Below are 25545 nucleotides of genomic sequence, written 5' to 3'. Positions count from 1 at the left end.
AAACTTAAATGCTGTGGCTTCTCTTGGAACATTTCTCTATAAAGACAGGAGTGCCACACACTTCCTGAAATGAGAATGTGGATCAGTGCAGCCTAAAGCCCCAGGACTGCCTTCTCTGGCAATAGTAATACCTACAAATATTTGCGTATTTCAGAATCCTCACAGTGATCCTGTGAGAAAGGTATTACTCTCATCTCCATTTGGAATGAGTGAAGAAACTGAGGAACAGGGAGGTTGAGTGACTTGCCTGACATCACGCAGCTAGTAAAGAGTAGGGCTGGGGTTTGAACCTGGACAGTCTGCTTCCCTGTGTCCTGCTGCCTCTCCATGTCATCTCTTGAGACGCCATTCTGCTCTAAACTCAGTGATCTCCTATTGTTTGTATCTTCCTCCACCTTTCCCTATAAGTGGAGCCAGAACACCGTGCCTATGATGGAGTGGAAGAGAAAGGCATGAGCTTCACTTTGGGGTTGTCTCCTCTCCCCTCCTGCCCACCCACTACCCCTAAGGGTCCTGGCCCCAGGATTGAGGGGAAAAAGATGGACAGCAGACAAAACCATTTCTTCCTTTATTTTTCTCATTTGGTTAGACTAGATTTCTAATTCCTTCTTGAACACTTCTAGCAATGAGAGGCTCTTGAAGACAGATAGATGAACCACATCCAAAGTGAGATTTGTGCCTTTTTTGTGGATTTCAACATTTTCTTCCCCTTTCTGGCTCCATCCTTTAAAGGTAGTTTCATGGAGAATTGTAGTGATCTGCTAAACTTGGACTTCCCCGCTGGGCAGATCTCACCTGCAGAGCCTTCTATACCTTTGCAGATGGAACCACCTGTTCCCTTTCGCTCCTTAGCTGGTATGCCACACAGCACAGAGCAGTTCTCTGGTGTGGTTTCTTACTCATCAGTGAGAAGTGCAATAGAGCCCCATGTGACCAGTTCTGCAGGGTGCATTCTGTGTGTTTGTTTCATAGCTTTGACTTGGAATATTCACCCTCAGGAGCCTGTATCACAATGGAGGGAGTTAGGGCTGTCTGCGTTCAACCCCGGATGTGGTCTCCACATTGGAAGGAGTCTTACATTCAGAGAGATGGGGACAGTTTGTCATGCTTTTCTATTTAAATATGAAAATAGAGTACTTCATTATCTTCTTTATTGTAAATGCTCATATTTTAAAGAGGACTCCATACTTTAGAAGAAATGATTGAGTTTTCAATAGTTGAGAACAAAATTTCAAGAACTAAAAACAGCCCAGCACAATTAGTGACCTACTTCACTGTCCATTCCTGTGGCCCATCTCCATCGTTTCATTCACTCACTCGGCAGGCAGGCATTCTCTGTGTTATGAGTCAGGCACGATGCTGGGTTGTGTTGGGTGCTCAGGGTTCACTGGTGAACAGGCTACCCTCGGAACCTGTACTCATGGAGTTGACAGTCTCAAGGAGGTTGCAAGCACTGAGCAAGGGTACAACTAAAGCAAATGCCAATTACACATTTTTAATATGTGCTGCAAAACCAAGAAAGACTAAGATTTTGCAACGGAGAAAAACAGGGATTAGTTACACTGGATAAAGTAGTCCAAAGAAGTGACACCTCAGAGGAGGAGATGCTAACGTTTGTTTAATGAACTTGACCCAGCTTGCATTACCCAATAAACTGGGGGAGCTGACACTCTTGCTTTTAAAATCCAGGTTATGCAAGCCCCACTTGCAAACATAGGTCTTCAGTTCTACCTCCACTAGAGGAAGTCTTAAAAACTGATTGCTTGCTCAGACCCTAACCTGCCTGAGAGGTGCTTTCTTGACTTATCAGGAGAGGGCATCCTGCATATCTTCCCTGCTTCCTGATTATTGGGTTCTTTTTAAGCTCCGTGTCTTTCCTTATATCAGAATTAGGCTCTCCTTCTCACTCAGACCCTTTGTTCCTTCCTGAGACCACACACTATTCCCTCCTGCCTGGCTGTCTTGTATCAACATGGAATTCCACTCCATTTCCTCCAACACACTCAGGTCTTGTCCAGCAGGGTTCTAGACTGATTTCTAAAGGATTTGGAATTTTAAATTGTCTACTGTGCCAGAGCATGGATTGTTTCTTTACAAAGACTCATTAAATCTGCAGCCCCATAGCCCAACCTAACTTAAAGGAATTAATGTGAGTCACGCCTTCATGTCCATCCATTCCACTTGTGTTTACTGAGGGCTTGCTACACACCAGGCACTGGGGACAGATGCATTTCTACACATCCATAAAAATCTCCAAATATACCACAGCTGTTCTGAGCTACACATCGTACTATTTGGCCACGTGAGTGATTGGGGAGTCCAATCTCAGAGCTTATTAAAACCTCTTCTCTTGGTTCTGAGAGAGTCTTGCTACCACACCATTTCCCTCTCGACTCTTTTGGGGAAGGCATGGCTTCTAGCACTTGGGAATCGGATCTGAGATGATTTCATGTGATACTGACTTGGCCCGATCCATAGGCCTTTCCTTTCCTGTTTACTTGTGTCTTGGGCAACAGTCATTCTCACTTTTCCTCACCTGCAAGGGGCGGACTGCTCTCATGAGGGGTGTTTCCTATAAAATGTCATTTATGATTTCTCTATTGCAGACATGGCTCTGGTCGAAATGTGACCGAAACTTTGCATCCTACGCAGACTTAGATCCCTCATCAAGTAGCCATTCAGCCCTTATTGCATGAGCCACATGACTTCCCCAGGCTGAACCCCTCAGCAATGTCTTCGGATTCCTAGATTTTAAAAGCCATAAATTAGCAAATCATCAACATATCACCAGGAAGGATCATCTGGTAGCGATTCTAGTCAGAAGGAAACACAGGCCTCAATAACCGATCTTCACAAAGATATGAAGAACTGTAGACAGACAGATACAGTAAATAAGAAGACAAATAGATAATTCAAGTTGACAGAACATCTTGAACTGATTAGGCATTCTGCTTTGATTAGCATTAAACTTCTTGGGAACAAGGAAAACAAAAAATGAGCTTGCCCTAATACTTTGGAAAAATGACCTCTTGACTACTTCTGAAACACAGTACTGAGGGGTAGATACCCAAAGTGCTTGTCATTAGATGCTGTATCTTCTGATGTGTTGTGCTAGGTATCCCTTCCTGATGAGAGAGGTCTTGGTGGGCGTGGGATGTGGGCACTTCTTTCTTGGCATCTGTTTTGGATTCCTCTAAGCTGTATCTTCAGTCCCTTTCAAACTTGAAGCTCTATTTAAAGAGACTTGGAAGCACATTAAATCAATTTCCTGATAATACTGATAGAATGAAGCTCCCCTCCTTTCCTGCTGTCACTCTTCCCTTCCACACGCTTAGCAAAATGTTCCAGCTATTGTTCTGAAAACAAGAATAGAAATGTAGGTGGGAGATGAACTGTGTACCTTAAAAAAAAAAAAAAAAAAAAAAAAGTCATATTCAAGCCTAGATTTTCACTCTCAAGTATTCTTTCTTCTATTAAAAAATAATTTGAATATGATTTCTCAAATTATAATTGCTGAAAATTCTGATCAATGGCTCCTTTGATTGGATGAATCCTTGCCGGGTAGATTCAGAATCTCAGGAACAAGTGCAGCCATCCCAGACTAGGTTGCCCCGTGTTTTCTGTCTTCATGCCAAGTCATTCACCCTGCTGGACTTCTTTCCAGAGCTGTGCAAAACGGTTCCTGGTAGATTTGGGTTTCCTTCCATGCTGCGGTCATCATACTATGAAAATAAACCAGGAAACTTCCTAACTGGCCAAGTCCAGTGTCTCTTTTTATTAAAACATTATGGAGGCTGATACAGTGTGAAAGTTGTGGAAATCTGATTCTGTTGTCCCAAGGGTTCCAGTCTCCACAGCCAGTACTGGTGTTGCATCACAATGGCCTGTTCTCACCCACAGAACCACAGGGACTGCTCCGAATGTGGGTACCAGTTGCTGTAAAAGTAATCTCTATCTCCCCTCCTTGTACATTTCTAATAAGAGGACATGGAGGTAGTTCAGAGATAGATATGTGCCCATCTCAGTGAGAGCTTATATGACCTTAGCCATTGACTCCAAAGGCAAATGTCAGCTAGTGTATAGAACAGTCTTAGGAAAACTCCCATTCTAACATATTGGATCAACAAACAATAATTTGAATCCCCACCACGTGCCAAGCTCTGTGCTGGGTACCATAGGTAAAATGTAATTCTTGCTCTCCTTGAGCTTATCTGAGATTCTGCTGACCAATCAGTACCACCCAAGGAAGCAGTGGTAGTGAAACAGAAGCTTGAGTATGCAGGAGCATCTTCCCAGTGAAATACTCTTTTTTCAGGAATTTTATTCGTTGAAATCATGGAAGTGTAAAATAATCATGAAAACAAGAGACATTAGAGGGAAGCCTCCCAAAAGCATTTGATAATTCACATTGTTGAACATACCCATTGGAACAGTGGAGGGCATAGGTAACAGCAGAGTGCCTTGTTCACCTAAAAGCTTACAGACCCAATAAAAGAGGAGTGCAGAAAGATTTGGGAGGGTTGGGAATCCGCTGATGTGATCCCGAGGTCCACTCCTTTCCAGACTCCACAAAGGTCCTGCTGTGGCCTGTCATGCCTCGTATCATGCCTTCTTTTTTCTTTCCTTTGTTTTTGAGATGGAGTTTTGCTCCTGTTGCCCAGGCTGGAGTGCAATGGTGCAATCTTGGCTCACCACAACCTCAACCTCCCGGATTCAAGCGATTCTCCTGCCTCAGCCTCCTGAGTAGCTGGGATTACAGGCGTACGCCACCATGCCTGGCTAATTTTGTATTTTTTAGTAGAGATGGGGTTTCTCCATGTTGGTCAGGCTGGTCTTGAACTCCCGACCTCAGGTGATCCACCGACCTTCTAACCTGTAGCTCCTTCCAGTCCCTGTGTGACTAACAGACGCTGGAGGTCTGCTGGGGCCTATGCAAGTATGTTGGGTCTACAGAGTGAATGGCTACCAGCTTATGCTGGCTGTGGCAACACCCTTGGTGTGGCTGGAGAACAAGGCAGAGATATGTCAAGTTTATTGTCATTATGGGAGGGTCAGTCACAACAGCGTGTGCTCAAGGACCATGATACATGATTCACCAGGGGAGTTAGGGAGGCAATGGGTCTCTCTTTGCAAATCAAATCCCTCTCTGGGCCAAATTCAGGGCCATTTCTTTGCTTGGACTCAGTCTCCCTCTATTCCACCTTCATCCGTGAAGAGTTAGGCTGACCTTTGCCTGCCTTAGTCTTCTCTCAGTCTCTGCTTGTATAGAAGCAGCATTATCAAGTGAAGACAGGCAAATCTGCTTTGATTTGAAAAAAAGAAAGTGCCATTCAGCTCCCTGGTTTCTCTGTAAGAGCAGAGAACCATCTAGCATTGGGAGAGTCAGGTCAAGGGAAGACCTGACTTATTTTAAAATGGCCAAAGGCCACCAAGTCCAAAGTAATGGGATGAATAAGATGCAGAGGGGTGAGAGTGTTGGGGAGGGAGACATAGGAAGAACCAGTGCAGTTTGTGAGGGTTCAGCAACTGTGGAATTGCTTACTGAAGATATCTGCAGAATTCTCCTTCCAAGGAGGAAGGAAGGAAAGAAAGGAAAGGAGAGAAAGAAACCTAAATGGTGGTGATAATACTTGCATACTAGGTAATAATGACAATTAGGTGAGAAACCACAGTGAAGGTAAACAAGTCTACCAGTTAGGATTCTCTGGTTGCAGGCAACAGAAACTAATTTTTTTTGCTGACTTGGTTTTTTTTTCTTGCAGAAAACATTTTTTTTTTTTTAAAGGTTAGAGTACCTTAGAGATTCCAATGAAAAACTAAAGAGCAAGATCCCAGAAAGGACAGAAAAGAGCCAGAGGCGTAGCTCTGACATTGAGGAAGCAGAAACTCAGGAGTAGTCATTACAGGGTTTTGTCATCAGGTTGAATCAACTACCACTGTGATTAGTGTCAGTTCATCCAAGATTTAAAAGTACTGATTGGCCTCACTTGGGCAGGAAACCATGACTAAAGGTCCCAAGACTGTATGTAATTGGGAGACTGTATTTAATTCCCCAAATTAAAATGAGGTACTGTCCACAGAAGGGAGGGTGTATGCAGGACAGGCAAAATCCACCAATGTCCCCTACACTGAGTTTCCCAGAATTTAAAGACTTGGACTGAGGCTCCATGTAGGCTACAAGCTACAAAATATGTGTGATCATTTCTCACCCACAGTCTAATTATGGAGGTCTAACTGTGATTTGGGATGGTGGAGGTGTAGACACGGATTCCTCTAGGGTAGCTGAGGTTCTGACTGTCTGCGTGCGATAAGATGCAAAGTTCTGGCCCAGGTAGGATGTCCTGGTATTCCCCACTGGGGCTGCCAGTTGTCTGTCCTCTGATCTTGTGGCTCTGCTTTAGAGGTGCCTTTGCTGCACTGTTGGGATCTATTTGCTCAGACTTCTGCTCCATTTAGGGAAACAGCAACACAGCCTCCATATCCAGAAGAGCTCCATTGACAGCTGGAGAAGATGATTACTTTATTCACTTCCTCACTAGGAGGGATAATGCATTTCCTTCCTTTGTGATTAGCAAAGTACTAGATGTGTCCGTGGGTAGGAAATTATCTTATTGCTGAACCTCCTTTTTTAAAAAAAAATTTTAACATGAAATGGTGATAGTCAGGGTTTGGCATGGTGGGACTCATACACACTCTCATTTGCTTTGTTTTTATTTTTCTCTTTATGTATACAGCTCCCTTACAAACTTGAAATATGCTAGTAGATTCAGGGTGGTGGACTAGCCTATGGTCTAACAGGCTTGCAGTGAACTACCTGTTAATTTTCTTCCTCACTTACCATGGGATAGAGTCTCCAAGATGCATACTTTGTCAACCAATCCATTGGTTAACAAATAGTTCTTGAAAGCCCAGCAAGTTTCAGGGGTTTCAAGCCAGGTCCTGGGGTAGGATGGAGGGAGGAGGCAGCACAGCCTGGAGTTAGGCTTCATTTGCCCATGATGTCTCCCCTATCTTTACTGAAGTCAGTCCCTTTGAGACATTGAGTAAAGGAGGAAGTGGGAAGGTGGGAGTTGGATTAGTCTTATTTTTTGGCAGGGGGGAATTGAGCCTCAAGGGAAAAGCTGGGAAACAGTAACCCTGAAGGACATGCCCCAAATCAGGGAAACCAGCATTAAGACGAAGTAGCCAAGAAAAGCACTACCAAGTGAGAAAGAAAGGAAAGCCCAGCTTGTAGGAGTGTCACAGAGAGGTGGTGATGCAGACACAGAGGGTTCAAGGTCAACTGAGGGCCAACAAAGTGAGCACAATGTATTCGGGGCAAATGTGAAGCTTTGGTGCTGACCACCATGTAGTTTGGGTCATTGGGTCTCTAACCACCCCCACACCCTGCTTCCTGTATGATACGGTGCTGCTGGTTCCCTTGAGAAGTACTTCTTAAAATTCATTCCCATCACGTCAGGGGCTACCAATGGTGAGGTGCATTTTGGGAGGAGCAGGATGAGGAAAGCATGATTAGAAGGCTCAGCAGAAAGACAGAGAGAGTCTAGCATATGTATTTGATATAAATATTATAGTTTTACAGAGACATCTAGATCAATATGTGCCACATTTCATCTACCTCTTTGACAAAGTGAGCACAATGTATTCAGGGAAAGCTGTATAGGATTTTCAATTTACTCTGTCTGATTTATTGTGACAGGATAGCTCTGGGTTTTTTAAGTTCTTTATACTTGTTCCAGTAAAAATGGATATAGTATCTTTAAAAATAAACAGCCCAGAGCTGTGCATTTTACATTGTCTTCCTAGAGCAAGGCTCCGCTAAAGAAAGATCTAAGGCCTCCCCACCCTTGCAGAACCTGATTGCAGCAGGATTTGCTGCTGTCCCTTCTCTTTGGCTTTGTTGAGGAGTGTGGGAATGGTTGGGGGCAGTGGAGAGAATAAATAGGGAAATCAATTAGGAAGTGATTGCAGATGTCTAGACAAGGTACGATGATGGTGTGAACTAAGGTCGGACAGAGAACTGGAGCCCTGTGCGAGGATTCATCAGTGTCTGGTGGGTGCAGCCCAGTCAGCCTGGGCCTCTTCATTTTAGTGACTGTCCCCAGGTCACTGAGGACTCGCCCCCAAAATCTCCCAATTCCCAGCTGAGGGTGTCCTCCCTGGCACCAGCTGCTTTCTTTAATCAGAAGGCATGAAACTGAGGGAGGTGTTGTGCTCTGGATCTGGCGCTCATCTTGCAACCTGTTTCCACATCAAAGAGAAGAAAGATGCTAGATTGAACAATTGCCAAGGGCTATTCATTCAGATGCTGAGATAAACATAAGAACATGGGAGGGGGCCCATTGGTGACTATCCCATGGTCACAGTTTCCCTTTTCAAAGGCTACTGGCTCTAAGAACCAGTATCCGAGGCTTGTGAAAAGCATGTAGATGCTCTTTGTCATAGACCTAAAAGTCATCTTCAGTGGCTCTCTGGGTGCCTCATTCAGTGCCCTCCTGTTCTCTTCTGCCTTCTGCCTTAAGTCACTCCCCCTAGGTTGTCCTGTATACTTCCTGTGGAATTGAGCTCTGAAACTGAAGTTCTGGCTCAACTTGGGCATGCAGGCTTTCCTGGCCCATCACCAAGAAAAGAGTAGAGGGATTGAGAATGTGTGGGATTTCATTCTGGAGGCGGCGATGTTTAAATGGCAGGAGAAGCACACCCATGTATATTTAGTGAAGATATGCTCATGAAATAAGCAACTGGTAAATTTATGGTGACCCTCAATAGTGTTCATAATCATCAAACAGTCTTCTCATGAAGTCATCCTTACCCCTCCAACGCCATGACCCACCAGCACTGCCCTTTTCAGTTAACCCCGCCCATATTTATGGAGCCCTGACCCAGCACAAGGCACTACTTGCTCACGCTGGATGAATAATTCCTCTCCAGAAAGTGCCATTGGATACTGTTTTGCCATCGAAGACGCTTCCTTGTGTGTCTGAGGTGGATCTTTTATTCTCAGCCATGACCTGTTAGTTTATGTTACCTTTGTCCAAGAAGTATTTGTTTACAGATCCAGACCTAGCATTTAAAACCAAAATCTCATCAGATTAGAAATGGTTATTGATTGAGGTCTATTGGTCATCTTCACAAACTGAGCAGTCAGGCCCTGTAGAAATTGGTCAGGACAATTGCTGGTGGTCTTAAAAAGTTCAGATCCACATCCATAGATGGGGAGAGATTTAGCTACTCTCATAGCTGAACTTTCCTAAATATTCCCCATTGTAAATGGATCATTAAGATTCTTGTTATCTTCTAGATTCCGGGCTGGTAAGGAAGTCCTGAGCTGTACATGACATGTCTAAAATAGACATTTGAGGTAGGGCGCGGTGGCTCGTGCCTGTAATCTCAGCACTTTGGGGGCCGAGGTGAGCAGATCACTTGAGATTGGGAGTTTATGACCAGCCTGGGCAACAGAGCAAGACCCTATCTTTACAAAAACCAACAGAAAATTAGCTAACTGTGGTGGCATGCCTATAATCCCAGCTATTCAGAAAGTTAAGATAGGAGAATCACTTGAGCCTGGGAGTTCAAGACAGATTGGAACAATATGGGTTCTCCAAGGTTACCATGATAATGTACCTATGATTGAGCCATTGTACTTCAGCCTGGGCAACAGAGCAATACCCTGTCTCTAAAAAATAAATAAAATAAAATATAAAATAGAATGGACATTTGCATTACTTTGCAGCCCCTTGGCTTGCCCCAATCATATGGCTTCAGTTAAGTTTGGCTTAGAGTTCCTGACCAGTGGGACCTGTGATTTCTGCCTGTAATCAGACTTTGCTAAGACTATCATGATACCGCCTATCCAGTCAGACTCTAGTGATCTTGCAAAACTGTGATGGTTTATCCACTCCAGTCCCCTGACTAAACCTCTCCCTTGGCTGGTGGAGGTTCCCTCCAACATGCACTCCACCACTGTGGGTCCATCTCTGCTTGCCCTGAAGGAGCAGCAGCTGAGATATACAAGCCACTGCCCTTTCCACCACCACCTTCATCTTAGTGGGAACTGAAGTGGGAGACCAATATTGCATCTAGGGCAAGTCACTTTTACTTGCTGTGAGATGCCAGGCATATGACTTAAGGAAAGAGTTTCAGAGAGGTTATCTGAAGAGACTCAGGTAGTGAGAACAAGGGGTTGTTAAAGGATTAGGTGGGATTACATAGGCCACAGAATACTTTATATTGGTTACATCCTAATTTACAGATATCATATGGCACTTACCCTTTTATAGTGCTTACCATGGGTCAGATTACTTGGCCCTTCCATGTATCATCTCCTTAGATATCAAGATAACTTCATGAATCAGGCACTAGCTCTGGCCCCTCAAAGGCTCTGGATTTTTAATTGTAAATGCAAAATTGCTACATTGTCCACGACTATTTAGTTATTTAGTGTCTGAGCTGAGTAAACACAGGGCTATCAGAGTATGAATCTCATATGGTAGATATGTAGGTGTCATGGAACCCAGCAGAGATAACTTTGGATGGGGGTCTTTTTGGGCATTCTTCAAATCATGCCCCGTGAACAACCATTACTCTGCCTCCAATGAGGTCACACCCTGCTCTCTATCTTAGCATATTTTTGATGATATCTCTAATAATTGAGGATGCAATAAATTCTAGTTCTCTTCTTCCTGCAATAATATCCTTCCCCAAACTATGGCCCTAGAATCTTCAAAATTCTCGAAAATATTTCTGGTAAATAAATGTTTCCCATTCACCATCCATCCCTCATGCTCTTGCAGGGCCCTCCTCAGACACAGGCTGGCAGAAGCAGATCTCCTAATACCGACTGCTGAGTTAGAGGCAGCTTCTCCCCATCCATCAATTCTAACTGCATTCAAACAGTTTCAATATGTGGGCTCCTTGATAACTTTCACTGTATGGAAAACAAAATGGAGGGAAATGATTATTGGCACAAAACGGGGAGACCATAAATCTTCAAATCAGATATAGGACAGATTGGAACAATATGGGTTCTCCAAGGTTGCCATGATAATGTACCTAATAACTCTCCTTGGGCAAAAAGGCAATCTGCTTTCAATCAATCTCGCTTTTTTCTGAGCAAAAATACCAATTATGTTGAAGGAAGATTTTTTTCTTCCCTTTTTGATAAAGACAGCTCTCCACCCCAGAAATCATGCTGTGGCTAAAAGATATATATTTTCAATTGTCTACAATGGTATTGGATAGCTAGCACCAAATGAAAAAAGTCAATCCTTTTTTTCTCCTCGCTCTTGCCAACATTTGTCTACTTCTTAAGAGAAGTGAAAGTTAATTAAAGGCTTAAGGGATAATATTGATTGCATTGGAATATATTTTATATGTACCCAGCACATTTTCAAGGAAGAGAACCCTGACTTTTTCTAAGGCTGAATAAATCAGCCAGCTGAGCTTTTGATTCAAGGGTGAGAGGGGGGAACTCATCTTTTCTCCTTGCACTTCTCACACATCTTTCCTAGGGATGAATGATTTCAGGAGAGGAGGAGGGATGCTGGCTGACGTTCATTCAGTTCTTTGCATCCTGGGTAGGAAGAATGAATGTTCAGGCATTTCCCCAGACCTATCATTGATTTGAGTCTAGCTTTGAGTAATAACCAGGCTTATGCTGGTATAGAACTTCGAACTTTACAATGCCTGGCACAGGAGGCTGGCTAGATGGTATTAACCTCTCAGCTTCCTCCTGCATTGAATGGGAATAAGTACCTTGCCCACACCCTTGGTCGCAGAGCAGGGAATCACATCTGGCTTACTTTCACATCCAAGTGATGAGAACAACCGCAACCACCTATCTGTCCTGTGGAGATACCCACGCATTGGATTCACGTTGGCTTTGCTCCTAATCTTGGAAGTCTATGCACAGAAGACATTAGAATGGCAAAGTAGCCCTATTGTCAGTTGCAAGGAAGTTAGGTCAGTAGGGGAATTCTGTTTCTCATTCACTTCAAACATATTTGGCAAATTCAAAGTCTGAAATCTTATTCCGAACATACAAATTTATTTTGAAGTATTTTGTCCATGTAGATGTACATGTGCCACAAGAAACATTTAAAAATATATGATAAAATGCATATCATCCAAGTGTTCAATCTGTATTGTGTATTCTGATATACTGTGTGTTACAATATATTAGCCTCATACTACTCACCATATACTAATGAGGGGGTTAGTCATATGGGCTTTGGGCATAAAATTTGGATGGGTGGCTAAGGGACCTTCATCAACCTAGCAGAGAGCAAAGTGATCATGTTAAGATGTCTCTTCTGAAGTAGCTCATTGACACTCTTCCCTCCCCTTGGTGGCTTCTGCGTGCCTGATTGCTAAGCACACCACCGTAACAATAACAGTCTATAATGGTGATATTATTAACTGCATCGTGCATATTATTGATTTACTCTTTGTTCTGCATCATTATCCTTTCACCAATGAGTTTACTGCATTATTCTCACATACTTAGTCAAGCACCAAATTACAACGAAAGGGCAGGCTCTTATAATGGTATCTAATGGAACATTGCATAAGCCATCATCACTGCCTCCTATTATGAGCCACCTCCAGCCAATGAGCTTTCTGCCTTATTGGAATGTGCACAGAGCAATTATGAAGTGCAAGGGACATGACCATTCTAAATTTTACCCAGGAAATTACCATGCTGCATGTTCACCACCTGCCCAAGTCTCAACGTGCAGCTAGAGATTCAGCTTCTGTCACTATCAGCCTGGGGGGCACAGTGACAGGAGTCGAGCCTCTTGCTACATACAGTCTCTTCACTAGAAGCCAGTGGTTTTTATCTCCACAGTCAGTCCCCGGGTTTTTGTTTTGCGGCTGACTCTTGCATCAAATGCTTACTCCTGACTGGGCATTATGTGGCACATATAAGTGGCCAACAAAGTCATATTGGTCCAGGAGCCCAGAGCGGTTGGAGGGACTGTCAGTCTCAACAATTGTGGAAGAGGGGCTCATGTCTTCCGTGTGAGCCACTACTTCCGGAAACAGAAGTCCAAACCACCCTCAAACAAGGCGAGCACTTCCAGCCTCATCCCTTCCTGGCATCTCCCCATCTTGAGGTAAATTCCTTTGGCTCTCCTGGAAATCCCAAGCACCCTAAGGAAGCAGCCCTCTGGGGACTCACAGCCAGCTGGCATGATCTTCCATTCCATAGGCATCCCAGCCCCATTTAGCCCTGAGTAATGCTCACTTACTGTAAAGTGTTACATGCCCCCATTGTCGGAGGAGTTATAGTGGAGAAATGCAAAATTTCCTTTTTACTGCTTATGGCCAGCAGAGCCTATAACGTGTCAGGCCGCACATTAGCCACCCTGATAAAAGTCTGCTTTCTTACACACAAAATCATCGTTTCAGCAAGATTTGTTATCTCATTACCTGATAAGCTCTATGTCATAAACCAAGACTCATACAGTAAATCTCCCCGGAGTACGCTTTGTGGGCAGAAAGGGAGAGATATGAATCTGCAAGGGACTTGATAATGCAGCATTTAAGCACAAGCATAATGTCACTTATTGTTAAATGCATAAAACCACTTGGCCAAACGGTTGGGCTTTTAATAGGATTTTGTGCAGCATCAGGTGAGGAGCCATATGCCTTTTCTGTCTAGGAGTCTCTGAGCACCTGCTAGCACGGCTGCTTTGCCTCACTGCCCTCCGGGGATGGGAGCTGGGCTTTTATGGAGGCGGAGGGAGGAGATGAATGTTTCCCCTGCAGCTGCCTTGCTTCTGCTGTCTTGCCAGGGGGTGGGATGTGGGGCCCTGTCGTGGCGCCTGGCCTGATCTAACTGGCCTCTCCCGTTCAGGCACATTGTGGTCTGCGGACACATCACTCTGGAGAGTGTTTCCAACTTCCTGAAGGACTTTCTGCATAAGGACCGGGATGACGTCAATGTGGAGATTGTTTTTCTTCATAAGTAAGAGCCTCCTACTGCTGTCAGACCCTCTGCCCAACCACACACCCTGCGAGGGACTCCCTGAATGTCTATAAGAGTGGAGGTCTTGGGGGAATGGCACTGGGGATGGGACCAGAGTTGGATAAGCCATGATCCCTACTGGCCTCATTGGAGAAGATATTGCAGAACCAATGGAAAGGGAAGCAACACACTGGTTCAATGATGAGAGCAGAGCCTGCCTCTGTGGAGGCACTTCTGGGACCACATCCGAGTTTATCTCTGGAAGAAATAATAGGGGAGCTCACTGTGGGTCCAAGCCATCATCATTGTCCCCTTAATCTGGCGTGTCCACAGTGTCTGCAGTGGGATGATTAGCTGTATGTTGTGGATACGTTAGGAGTGCAAAAGTGAGTTGGTGACCAAGTAAGACACCAACTTAAGAGGAAGCAGGACAGAAGGTAATAGTAATAACAACTGCCGCTCCTAGGAACCCCCAGCGTGGGACCTTAGCCAGTCACTGTGCATACAGGCTCCCATTTACTCCACAGAGTAAAAATACATACTCTGGACTCAGATTCCCTGATCTGAATCCTGACTCAACCAACTACTGGCTGAGCAAGTTACTTAACCTCCCTGTGCCTCAGCTTCCTCATCCATAAATCATGGAGATGATAGTAGTTCCTACCTAGTTGGGCTGTGATGAGAATGAAATGAATTAATCCATATGAAATGTGCAGAGCAGAGTCAGGCATGCAGTAAGTCTTCAATAAGTGTTAGCTATCCGCCTGGAAAATAACATATATTTGGTTGTATATTCCACTTAGGAGGTAGGTCTTATCTTGTGTGTTTTACAGGGGAGGAAAGCAAGGTAGCTCCCTTCTACCCAATGTTGAGGTTTTCAACTTTGCCTAATCCTCTTTTTAGGTAACAGGTAGTCTGCCCCAGGAATGGAGAGCATTAGGGGCTCCACTATGGTGACATGTGGTACTGTAGTTGTCTTATGGAGATGGGGCTGTCATGGGGCCAGTCCTGGTACCACATTGCAAAAGTTCAGGACAAAGCTAACATGTTTGTGTTGGCTCGACATGCTGGCTACCCAGCACTCTGAGGTTCCACTGAGGTCGGCTTCCCTACAAACTCCCTGCTTTGTGGATCGCTGTCCTCTGGCATTTGCTCACAGAATGCTAGACTTCTGACTTGTCACCATGTTGGGGCACTAGCATTTTTCTTTTCTGCACTGATTTCTCCAAACTTTGAAAAAACAGACCAGGCTATGTTAGCACAGGAGCAGGTACCCACAGGTTCCATTCAGTGCTTAGCCACTGATTACCTGCTGTGTGGCCCATCCTCTGCTGAGCGTTTTTGGAAAGTTCACTAGAGGTGTAGGGTGTAGGCTGTGCCCCCATATGGGTTGGGCATTTCAAGATGAACACACATGCAACCATTAAAGACAACATCGACCCTGTGTTATCCAAGGGATGCTGAAGTCATTTTGATCAGGTAGCAGAAGTGACTGGGGACATCTCTTTCAAGGAGCATCAGTCTATGGTATTATCCGGACAGGCTTCTGAATAAGGTATGACTTGTCATGGGTCTGAAAGACTGGTCAGATTCGCATAGGCAGCCACTTTCTCTCATCCACTGCTTTAGTTTGACTAAACAAGCTGGGAAGGTGTGGTTGCTCATGCTTGTAATCCCAGTACTTTGGGAGGCCAAGGTGGGCAGATCACTTGAGCTCAGGAGTTTGAGACCAGCTTGGGCAACACAGTGAGACCCCATCTGTACAAAAAATAGAAAGACTAGCCAGGCATAGTGGCACATGGCACATGCCTGTAGCCTTTGCTACTCTGGAGGCTGTGGTGGGAGGATGGCTTGAGCCTGAGAGGCAGAGGGTGCTGTGAGTCAAGATTGCACTACGGCACCCCAGTCCCTGTCTCAGAAAAAGAAAACCTGGCTGCTAATGCTTCCATTGCTAGGATTCACCTTTGTATTCCTAACATCTATCAATGTCAGACTTACAGTAGATAGCCTAGTTAATTAACCTCTTGAAGCTCTGGGTTAATAACATACCTTCCTATAGGATTGTTTTGAGATTTAAATGAATACTCTTCAAGGCCAGGCGTGGTGGCTCCGCCTGTAATCCCAGCACTTTGGGAGGCCTAGGTGGGTGGATCACTTGAAGCCAGGAGTTCAAGACCAGCCTGGTCAAGGTGGCACAGCCCTGTCTCTACTAAAAATACAAAAATTAGCCAGGCATGGTGGCACATGCCTATAATCCCAGCTACTCTGGAGGCTGAGGCACAAAAATCGCTTGAATCTGGGAAGTTGCAGTGAGCCAGGATCCTGCCACTGCACTCCAGTCTGTGTGACAGAGATAGACTCCAAGTAAAATAAAATAAAATAAAATAAAATAAAATAAAATAAAATAAAATAAAATAAATAGTATTTATTTTACTTATTTATTTATTTATAATACTGTTTTACTATTATTTATCTAAAATGTTGTCTGCCATATAGTAAATGTTAGAAAACATTAACTATTATTATTATTATCATTATGGACTTCACAAATGTTTGGCAAGTGTTGTCTTAGCCCAGTCCCTGGCATATAGTAGGTTCTAAGTAAATATCATCTCCCAGTACCTCGCACAGTACCTTATGGATAGTCTTTTTCATCTCTGTAGAATTAACAAATGAATAAATAGGTCACTTGTTTAATCCTCGTCCTCCAAAGAGAAAGGTATCAGTACAGCCCAGCACCAAGAAGTGTGATGAGTCGCATACACGTGTGTGAATCAAGAACAATAATGAGAGAAAATTAAGTCTGTCTGTGGCTGCTCAGAGTGACACTTTTTGATCCAGGCCTTGGGGGATGAGAAGTCCATGAGACACAGAAGCAGAGATAAGGTTCATGATGGAGGGAACAGCAGGATGGCTTTCCCAGGGGAATCTCCGGCTAATCCTTGATTGTATTAGTCAGGTCTCTCCAATGAAACAGAGTCAATAGGAAACATATGTATCAATATATCTAATACAGATATACATAGGTATCTATATATTGATGCATCTATCTCTCTATCTATCTATCTCTAGAGAGATTTATTAGGAAGAATTGGCTTATTTGATTACAGAGGGTGGGAAGTCCCACTGTCTGCCACCAGCAAGCTGGAGATCCAGGAAAGCTGGTGGTGTAATTCAGTGTGAGTCTAAAAGCCAGAGAGTCAAAGATGTCAACCCCAGTCCAAGGATAGGAGAATGACAAGAGATGCCCAGTTCAAGCCGACAGGCAAGAAGGAAAAGGGACAAACACCTCTGTCCTCTGCTTTATTGTTTTCTTCAGACCCTCAAAGGACTGGATGATGCCTGCTCGCACAAAGGAGGGCAATCTACTGAATTCACTGATTCAAATGCCATTCTCATCCAGAGACTCTCCCAGACACACCCAGAAATCACACTGGATCTGGGCACCCTGTGGCACAGTCCACATAGAATGAGCCATCCCACTAGTGGCGTGGCCCAGCTTCCCTATTTATAAGATAGGAATTCCATTCATACCGAAGATAAAACATTTGCCCTGAGGTCTTGGCCTTCCTAAAGCCCATGAACCTCTTTCTTTTACCGTGGTACTGGTTTGGTTTTCAGTTGGGCTGGGGTTTTACTTCTCTTAAGTGTGAGTCTTTTATTTATGGCAAGCAAAAGGGCGACTGTAGGTCACAGCCTCTCCCCTGGGCTCCCTGTGGAAATTAGAGAGGAAGGAGCCCATGGAGGCTGAAACCCCCAAGTCCATTAAATTAATAGTGATTTCTTCTCTCCCTGTGTAGCATCTCCCCCAACCTGGAGCTCGAAGCTCTGTTCAAACGACATTTTACTCAGGTGGAATTTTATCAGGGTTCAGTCCTCAATCCACATGATCTTGCAAGAGTCAAGGTAAGGAGGAATAGGTGACTTCTGCTTTTATTCCATTTGGTAAGGGGCTGGGGGAATTCCTGAGTCTGTGGTGAGGGGACATACCTCCTACATTGGCCACGAGTCATCTCCTAAACACCTAATGAGATCAATTACATACCAGCAACCTTGACATCACCCTTCCACTGGTCCCAGGACCTCCTTCTGGTGGCATATGCAAGACTACCTATAACCATCCCACACTTGGACTGGTCATAACATGAAACTTACTTTGCTGGTTTCCTCAAAATCAGCTACTCATCAAGGAAGTAGACCAGTTGTATGGACCCAGTAGTCTTTATTCAACGTAATAATTGAGTAATTCCTATATTGAACACTTAAGTTGGACTCAATATAGCTCTGACATCTCTTATTTACATCTGAAAGAAACATTAGGCTAAAATATAAAATAAAATTTTACTAAGCTATGAAACATTTCAACTTTCTTTTTTCCCCATCTAAGACTCAGGGTGTAAAACTAAACATACAGTTATCTGATACCATTGATAATGGGCGAATCTTTTTTTCCGGAATCTGGTAAGTTAGAACCTTCTCATAAAGCACACCTGAGGCTTAGAAGGGAAAGGTATGAGGCAAAATGGCATCTGCTACTTTACCTATGTAATATAGATTTTATAAGTATGCTCAATATTTGCATGCCACGGGGTGTACATTAATATAATGAATCCACTGAAGTCTAAATGCTAACTGTGGTCACTGCATAATTCTGTAAATAATATAATTGGCCAAGATGAATAATCCAGAAGGATTTGGATAAATTCTTTCTTTGAATTATTAGAGAAATCAGAGACGATTTGTGACATACCATAGAGGATATTATGGCCTCCCTCAAAATCCAGGAATGATCTATTAAGTACAGCATACCAAGTAGGACAGATTGCAGACCTGAACTAGCATAAGAATTCTTATGCTTATAGAGTCCAGTTAATCTTAATATTATCCAGACATAACCCAAGTCATTGCTTATGTAAAATCTTATGAGAATGTAGGGACAATTATTATTGTCCGTGGACCTAATTTAAATGCAAGCAATCGTTAGCACATCAAACTCATGGTCCCCTCTAAGGAATAAATCCCTGTGGGCTCATGTTTGGATAAGTCAGTAGGTGTATTTGGAGTTCAACTGTAACACATCATTTCATACATAGATTTGTTGTCTTTTAAATATCTGAATACTAATTCAGTACTAAGCAATATGGTGATGTTATCTGACTTAGAGCTCTGATCTCTTCCTAGCCTATGGAAAATGAAGATGTGAAAAAGGTCAGATGAAAGACTTTGGAGTGTACATTTCTGAATCCCCAATACTCAGTTAACTTGCTAACTGGAGAGAAGAGATTTAACCCACCCACCTCCAACTCCTGATAGGAAGAATTAGGATGATGGTACAGATGGTTGAGAAAGAAGTTGGGGAGGAGACTGAAAGGCTTAATTAATTGTTATTTAAAGAAATGTGGAAATCCTACAAGTAAGCAACGATGCCAGATGAAAAGCATAATTACCAAGGTACATGTTGTACCCTCCAACAGCAACAAGATGAAATGTTTATATCATAACAAGAACTTGTAACCTACACTTTTGACAAAAACTATAATTTCTCAGGCTCTCAGGATTGGTTTTTTTTTTTTTTTTTCTTTCCAAAGCACCAGCTTCCCCAAGAGCTGTCAACAGAGAGAGACTACAGTTGAGCATGGCTATTTATATGTTTGTGTTCTGTGATTTTTCCTTTCGGTGTCTTAGATAGAGTCAGCAGATGCCTGCCTGATCCTTGCCAACAAGTACTGCGCTGACCCGGATGCGGAGGATGCCTCGAACATCATGAGGTAACTCTTGGGGCGCTGGGGAAGGAAGGCCCTGGACTTAGCAGTCTGTGGCCATTCACGGCCCTTCTGGATCTTCTGCAGAGGACTATCTCTGTGAGGCCTGTTTGCCCCACAAACCACCCTACAACTCATCACCTGCATAGGCCTGGGGGAACCAAGGCTGTCTGTGTGGGCTGGGGCAGTGGCACACAGGGTGTCACCAACAGGAAGCTCACCCTCAGCAGGTGGCAGCTCTGGGGCTTACAGCTGGCCTTGGGTTTGAGATTCCTTGAGACAGAACTAGAAAATAGATTAAGATGGGTGCTGGCCTGAATTAAAGTACCATGTTCCCTAAGGGAAATGGGCCTGAGATATCTTAACTAAAGGCAGATGCCCCCAGGGGACATTTTGCAATGTCTAGAGATGTTTTTGGTTGTCATAACTAAGGGACCGTCCTGCTGGCATCTGATAGGTAGAGCCCAGGGATGCAATGCACAGGGCGGTCCCCACAACAGAGAATTGTCTGGCTCAGAATGTTAATGGTGTTGAGGTTGAGAAAACCCTTATTAGGGCTTTCCAAGTATGTCTACAGCATATTGATTCCTATCACCCCAGAGGGGAGTTTAGCGAACAGTTAGGCTGTTTCTTCCAGTTTCCCAAAATTAATGTTCTTTCTTGAAAGCCTTTTCAGTGCTTTTAATACTAATATGCATCTCTGAGATAACGTACTATAGAACACTTTCCAAACCTATTTGACTATAAGGCTCCGCTCCTTTCCCACCTCCCCCCACCCTTTTTTTTTTTTTTTTTTTTTTTTGTAGAGACAGAGTCTCGTACTATCACCCAGGCTGGAGTGCAGGGACACAATCAGAGCTCACTGTAACCTTGAACTTCTGAGCCCAAAGGATCCTCTCACCTCAGCCTCCCAAGTAGCTGAGGCTATAGGAATGTGCCACCACACATGGCCAGATTTTTTTTTTTTTTTTAAGCAAGGACAGGGTCTTGCTATGTTGCCCAGGCTGATCTCGATGAACTCCTAACCTCAAGTGATCCTCCCACTTGGGCATCCCAAAACTCTGGGATTACAGGAGTGTGCCACCATGGCCCTGCCCTGCCCTCCTTTTTTTTTTTTTTGCAGAACATCTTCTAGGGGAGGTCACACTGGGAAACACTGCCCTGTGCTTTTTGTGCACATGGGTTAGGCCTGCCAACTGCTAATCTCGGCCCCAACTCCAATACTTTATTCTTTTTCTAATTCAGAAAAAAGCAATTGTTCATTTTTTGTTCCTTGCATAAACCCAATAGTCACAAGGCATTTTGCTCCAGGTAGTTAGAGGCCCTTTGGAATTTGTCTTTTCTCTAGAATAAATTGCAGATGAGTTAAGAGGGCTGAGAGGAAATGATAAAGGAAAGTTTCTGGAGAGATGAGCTAAATTCAGTGGGATTTCGGTCCCACTGCACTCCTAGGAACTTTTACCTAACTATGAACAGCCATCTTTTGGGCCAAAGATTTCCCTTCGCCCTGCGGCTTGGTTTACTGCCTCCTGGGAACTTACCTGAGGTTGAAGGTCAGGAAGTTACCTTTATGTCCTGACAATGTTTGCATCGCCTTTGTCTTTGCTTTCCATCAGTGGCCCCAAGTGACAGGAGCTTCCCCATCAGTGAGGTGGGGGAATTCCTCCAGTGCATCTCAGAGGAGCCAGTCCTCCCCTAAGCATCTGGTTCTTGTGTCTGGCAGGCAACATCTGGCACCATCTTTTCTTGCCACTCATTTTCCTTTGGCAATATGCTTAGTGAGGTCATTTTAAGGAAGTTGATGCGTGAACTCTTCTAAGCATTGGGCTTGCCAGGCTGTGGAGAGAGGGTGGAACAGATTCTGGCATCACACCTGGGCCCATTCCCAAATCAGTTACAGCTGCACAGTGGCTACACCAGAATCAGGCTTGGATGTGTCACTTGTTCCTTTCTTTGAAGTAAGAAGGATTTTCAACTTTTGACACCTTTTTCTGTCATTGGAAATGATTTAAAAAAAAAAAAAATGTAACCCTTTAAGGAACCTGGCTTCACTATCTTCAAAATTCCAAATGGAAAACCAAAAGAAGATGAAGCTTAACATTTTGACTCCACAGAGATGTTTGGGGCTACCTGAGTAATAGCTTTGAAATGGGTGTTTCTCTTAATTGTAGTATTTTATTTAAACCCTAACTGTGGTAGGGTTAATGTGAAGACACATAGGTACTAGGGTGACTGGCAGGATGAGGAGGCATAGAAATTACTGGTTAAGGGCTGGGCACAGTGGCTCACGCCTGTAATCCCAGCACTTTGAGAGGCCAAGATGGGCAGATCATGAGGTCAGGAGTTCGAGATCAGCCTAACCAACAGGGTGAAACCCCTTATCTATTAAAAATACAAAACTTAGCTGGGTGTGGTGGCACGTGCCTGTAATCCCAGTTACTCAGGAGGTTGAGGCAGGGGAGTCGCTTGAACCTGGGAGGCGGAGGTTGCAGTGAGCTGAGATTGTGCCATTGCACTACAGCCTGGGCAACAGAGCAAGTGAGGCTCCATCTCAAAAAAAAAAAAAAAAAAAGAAGAAAGAAAGAAAGAAAGAAAAAAAAATTACTGGTCAAAGGTAGTATCAGAAACATAATTAAGTAGAGCCAGAACTGAGGCCCTGGCAGCAAAAAGAAGTGGGAAGTTCAGGGTTAAAAATGGGCTTTGTCTTTCTCTTATTTGTATAATCCTCCTTCCTCCTCAGTTTAATGAGACCAATCTGCCTCCTTTGAAATTAAAATGTCAAAGATCCATTTGAAATGAGCTAATGCAGAAAACTGGCTGAAGCTGCGAACTGCAAGGCAGGGTTGACAGAGGCTCAGAGTCCTTGAGTTATAAGCATGGGCCAACATAACACTTTTTCAAAAATAAAATGAAATCCTTCAAGTGCAAAAACCCAGCGTGAATTTGTGCTGGGAGAGGCTTTAGCGTGATCCATTTCCTAAATTCATAAGTTGCAGCTTTTCAGATAAAGCTGCTCCCTGGCTGCCTTCTCTCCATTTCTGCACTAAAGGGGGTGAAGTGGGGAGCACTGCTGGGTGGGAATTTTGTGGGGGCGTCATAATGAATGCACTTGCATTTCTGATTAGGCTTAGGAGGTGGGCCTTTCTGTGGAATTCCATTCTTTAGCCTTCCTTGTCACAGAAGGAAATGTACAATGTCACTTCTGACAGACTCGGTAATGACAAAAACCATAACTTACACGTGGAGAGAACTTTTAATGATTTCAAAGCATTTTCACATCTGGTCTCCCATTAGCTGCTCATACCAAGGCTGTGAAGTAAATAAAGCAGGTACTGTTGCTCCCAGTGTCCAGATGAGGAAACAGGAACAGAGAGCCCAGGGTTTTCCTAAAGGTCGCGCAGTTCATTAGTACAATAGCTGTGACTGGAACCCAGGTGTTTCCATTCATCTGCCCTCTGCCACTCCCTTTAACACCATGATTGATGTGGGGAGGACATGTGAGGGCTGGGGTGGCTGCAGGCCACGCTTAACATTGAGTTTGGACTGAGGGCAGGTAGGAGACAATTTTCCACCAGATCGTGACCCCCGCAATGCCTTGGCACTTATTTTTAACCAGCGTTTAAGTCATCATTTTCTCTATTAGCTATGGAAGGCTGAGTCCTTGATCTCATCCTAAGAGCCCTGCTTAGAAAACATTTTTGTGATAGTGACCAAGTGTGTGTCACAATTAGAACCATTTGTCATCCTGCTTGTTTGATTTGTCATTGTTGTCTCAAGTTGTTAACTTGGAGAATTGAACTCAGCAGATTATTTTGGGCTAGTCCCTAGGGTGTGGGAGATTGCAAACCTCTGAGGCCCCATGATTTGGGCTTGCTTTCGATGTCTGCATAGGCAATAAGCTGGCATCCCCTGCTCCAGGCCCCCCACTCCCCAGCACACACATGTATACGTCCCATCCCCAGTGCATTCCAGGGGGCCGTCACATTTTTCATGCCCTGGACACAGACTGCGGCTGTTTTGTGATTTTGTTTTCGCACTAGCAAGAGGTATGGTGGTGGGAACACTGTTTCACCTGGCTCAGTGTCTGCAACCCCTCAGGATAGCCCTGGCTGCTGGTCCTGATGCAGGATAGTTGAGCCCCAAATTGGGGCTTAGCCCATGAAGGCTTTTAGCTTCCCCCAGGAAAGAATTCAAAGGCAAGCTGGTGGTAGGTGATTTGTTTTTTCTAAGACCAGCCGAGCGAGCACAAAAGAATCAGCGGGTAGGCAAGTGTAGGAGCAAAACTGCAAGTTTATTTTGGTAACCTAAGGTGTGGGGGAGAAGTCTGTCGGCCTCCGGCAAAGGAGGCCAGCAGAGTCCCCCGTGGGGCTCTAGGACGGAGTTCCCACAGTCCGGACATCCCGACAGGAGTGGGGCTGTGAGAAGGCCGCGTGGCTCACTGGCCAAGAGTGGCTTTTCTAGGAGTGGGAGGGCAATAGGCGGGGCACGGGCGTGTCGGGGGGCATTAGGCAGGTGCGACCAGGTAAATCTTGGTCTCTTCGGATTGACGTCACCTGGCGCATGCCCAGTTGATCTGCACCTTCCCGGGCGCCGGCTGCATTTTCGCGCATGCGGGAAGAGTTGGTGGTGAAGAAGAACCCGGAAGCACACCATCTTGCCTCCGTTCCTCCAAACAGTAGGGCAGAAGGAAACAGCTTTATTGAAGCAGCAGTATTACAGCTCCGTGACTGCTCCTGCAGAGGGGGCTACACGATAGAGTAGCAGCTCTGGGCAGTTCTGCTGTCATATATATATATACCCACTTTTAATTGCATGCAGATTAAGGGGCAGCTTATGCAAAAATTTCTAGGGAAGGGGTCGTAACTTCTGGGTCATTCGGTCATTGCCATAGAAAGGCAAGTCCCATGAGCCCAATGCAGATAGAAGCAAGTTCTTTGAGCTTTCTTTCTCTCTGTCCACCCTGACACTTAGGCAATTGTATTAAAGGGTTTCCTCTTTCATGGCCTTCTTTGTTCCTCATTGTGGCTTCCCAAAATTGTATGTAGTGAGAGACGGAACTGGGACTGGAATTCATCCATGCATTACAACTTGCTTTCGGGAAAGGACCTGGTATGTGCCTGTAAAGTTATGTCACTATGAACATATTCCAAGAGAGAGTTGATTTCATAATTGGACAACGGGCTTGAAATATGAAGCATTTCAATCCCCTATGATCTAGTAATAGTAATGTTCTAAGGCCTAGAGGATATAGGGAAGCTTCTGGGTATTGCCATGGCAATGGTAAACTGACAGGGCACACTGCTGAGCGTGTCCAGTGGAAAATTGCTTCTGCCCCATCCCTGTTTCAGCTAGTCCTCAATTTTGTCTGGTATCTGAGCCCTGCCTCTGGAATCAAGTCCTGCCTCCTACCTCAGTCCCATGGGTACCCCATTTGGAGATAATAAAATTGATCTTTTGGTCAGACACCATGCATAAGGCAGACCTGTCTCAGCGCTGGTTCTTTCTTTTTCAGAGTAATCTCCATAAAGAACTACCATCCGAAGATAAGAATCATCACTCAAATGCTGCAGTATCACAACAAGGTAGGAGTGCAAGAGCCCGCTCCAGGCCTGAAGACACATCCACAGGTCCAGCCTCTTCTTCCTCATTATACAGTCTCACACACATACACACTCGCGTGTTCACATGTGCGCAACTCAAAGACCTGGGTAAAGAAGTGTGATTGTTAAAAATCTTCCTGGGACATTTCCTTCCTTCCTTCCTTCCTTCCTTCCTTCCTTCCTTCCTTCCTTCCTTCCTTCCTTCCTTCCTTCC

At 44.4% G+C, this 25545-nt stretch overlaps 1 protein-coding gene across 10 annotated transcripts in view; it reads left to right on the top strand.

The window, feature by feature from the left end:
• The window catches only part of KCNMA1 (potassium calcium-activated channel subfamily M alpha 1), a 756034-nt gene that overhangs the window by 531799 nt on the left and 198690 nt on the right, over positions 1-25545 (top strand). For 9 of the 10 annotated variants that reach the window (XM_023204859.1, XM_026455332.1, XM_023204851.1 and 6 more), the window contains exons 10-13: positions 13859-13969; positions 17770-17875; positions 19655-19737; positions 25244-25313. In XM_023204859.1, the coding sequence (XP_023060627.1) occupies positions 13859-13969; positions 17770-17875; positions 19655-19737; positions 25244-25313 (370 nt within the window). The remainder of the gene's footprint in view (positions 1-13858; positions 13970-17769; positions 17876-19654; positions 19738-25243; positions 25314-25545) is intronic. The other variant, XR_002730119.1, reaches the window with a different exon arrangement.

The sequence above is a fragment of the Piliocolobus tephrosceles genome, chromosome 9 (genome assembly GCF_002776525.5).
Source record: "Piliocolobus tephrosceles isolate RC106 chromosome 9, ASM277652v3, whole genome shotgun sequence".
In the NCBI taxonomy this organism is placed as follows: Eukaryota; Metazoa; Chordata; class Mammalia; order Primates; family Cercopithecidae; genus Piliocolobus; species Piliocolobus tephrosceles.
The sequence above is the reverse complement of the archived record's forward strand: the minus strand, read 5'-3'. Positions and strand labels throughout refer to the sequence as shown.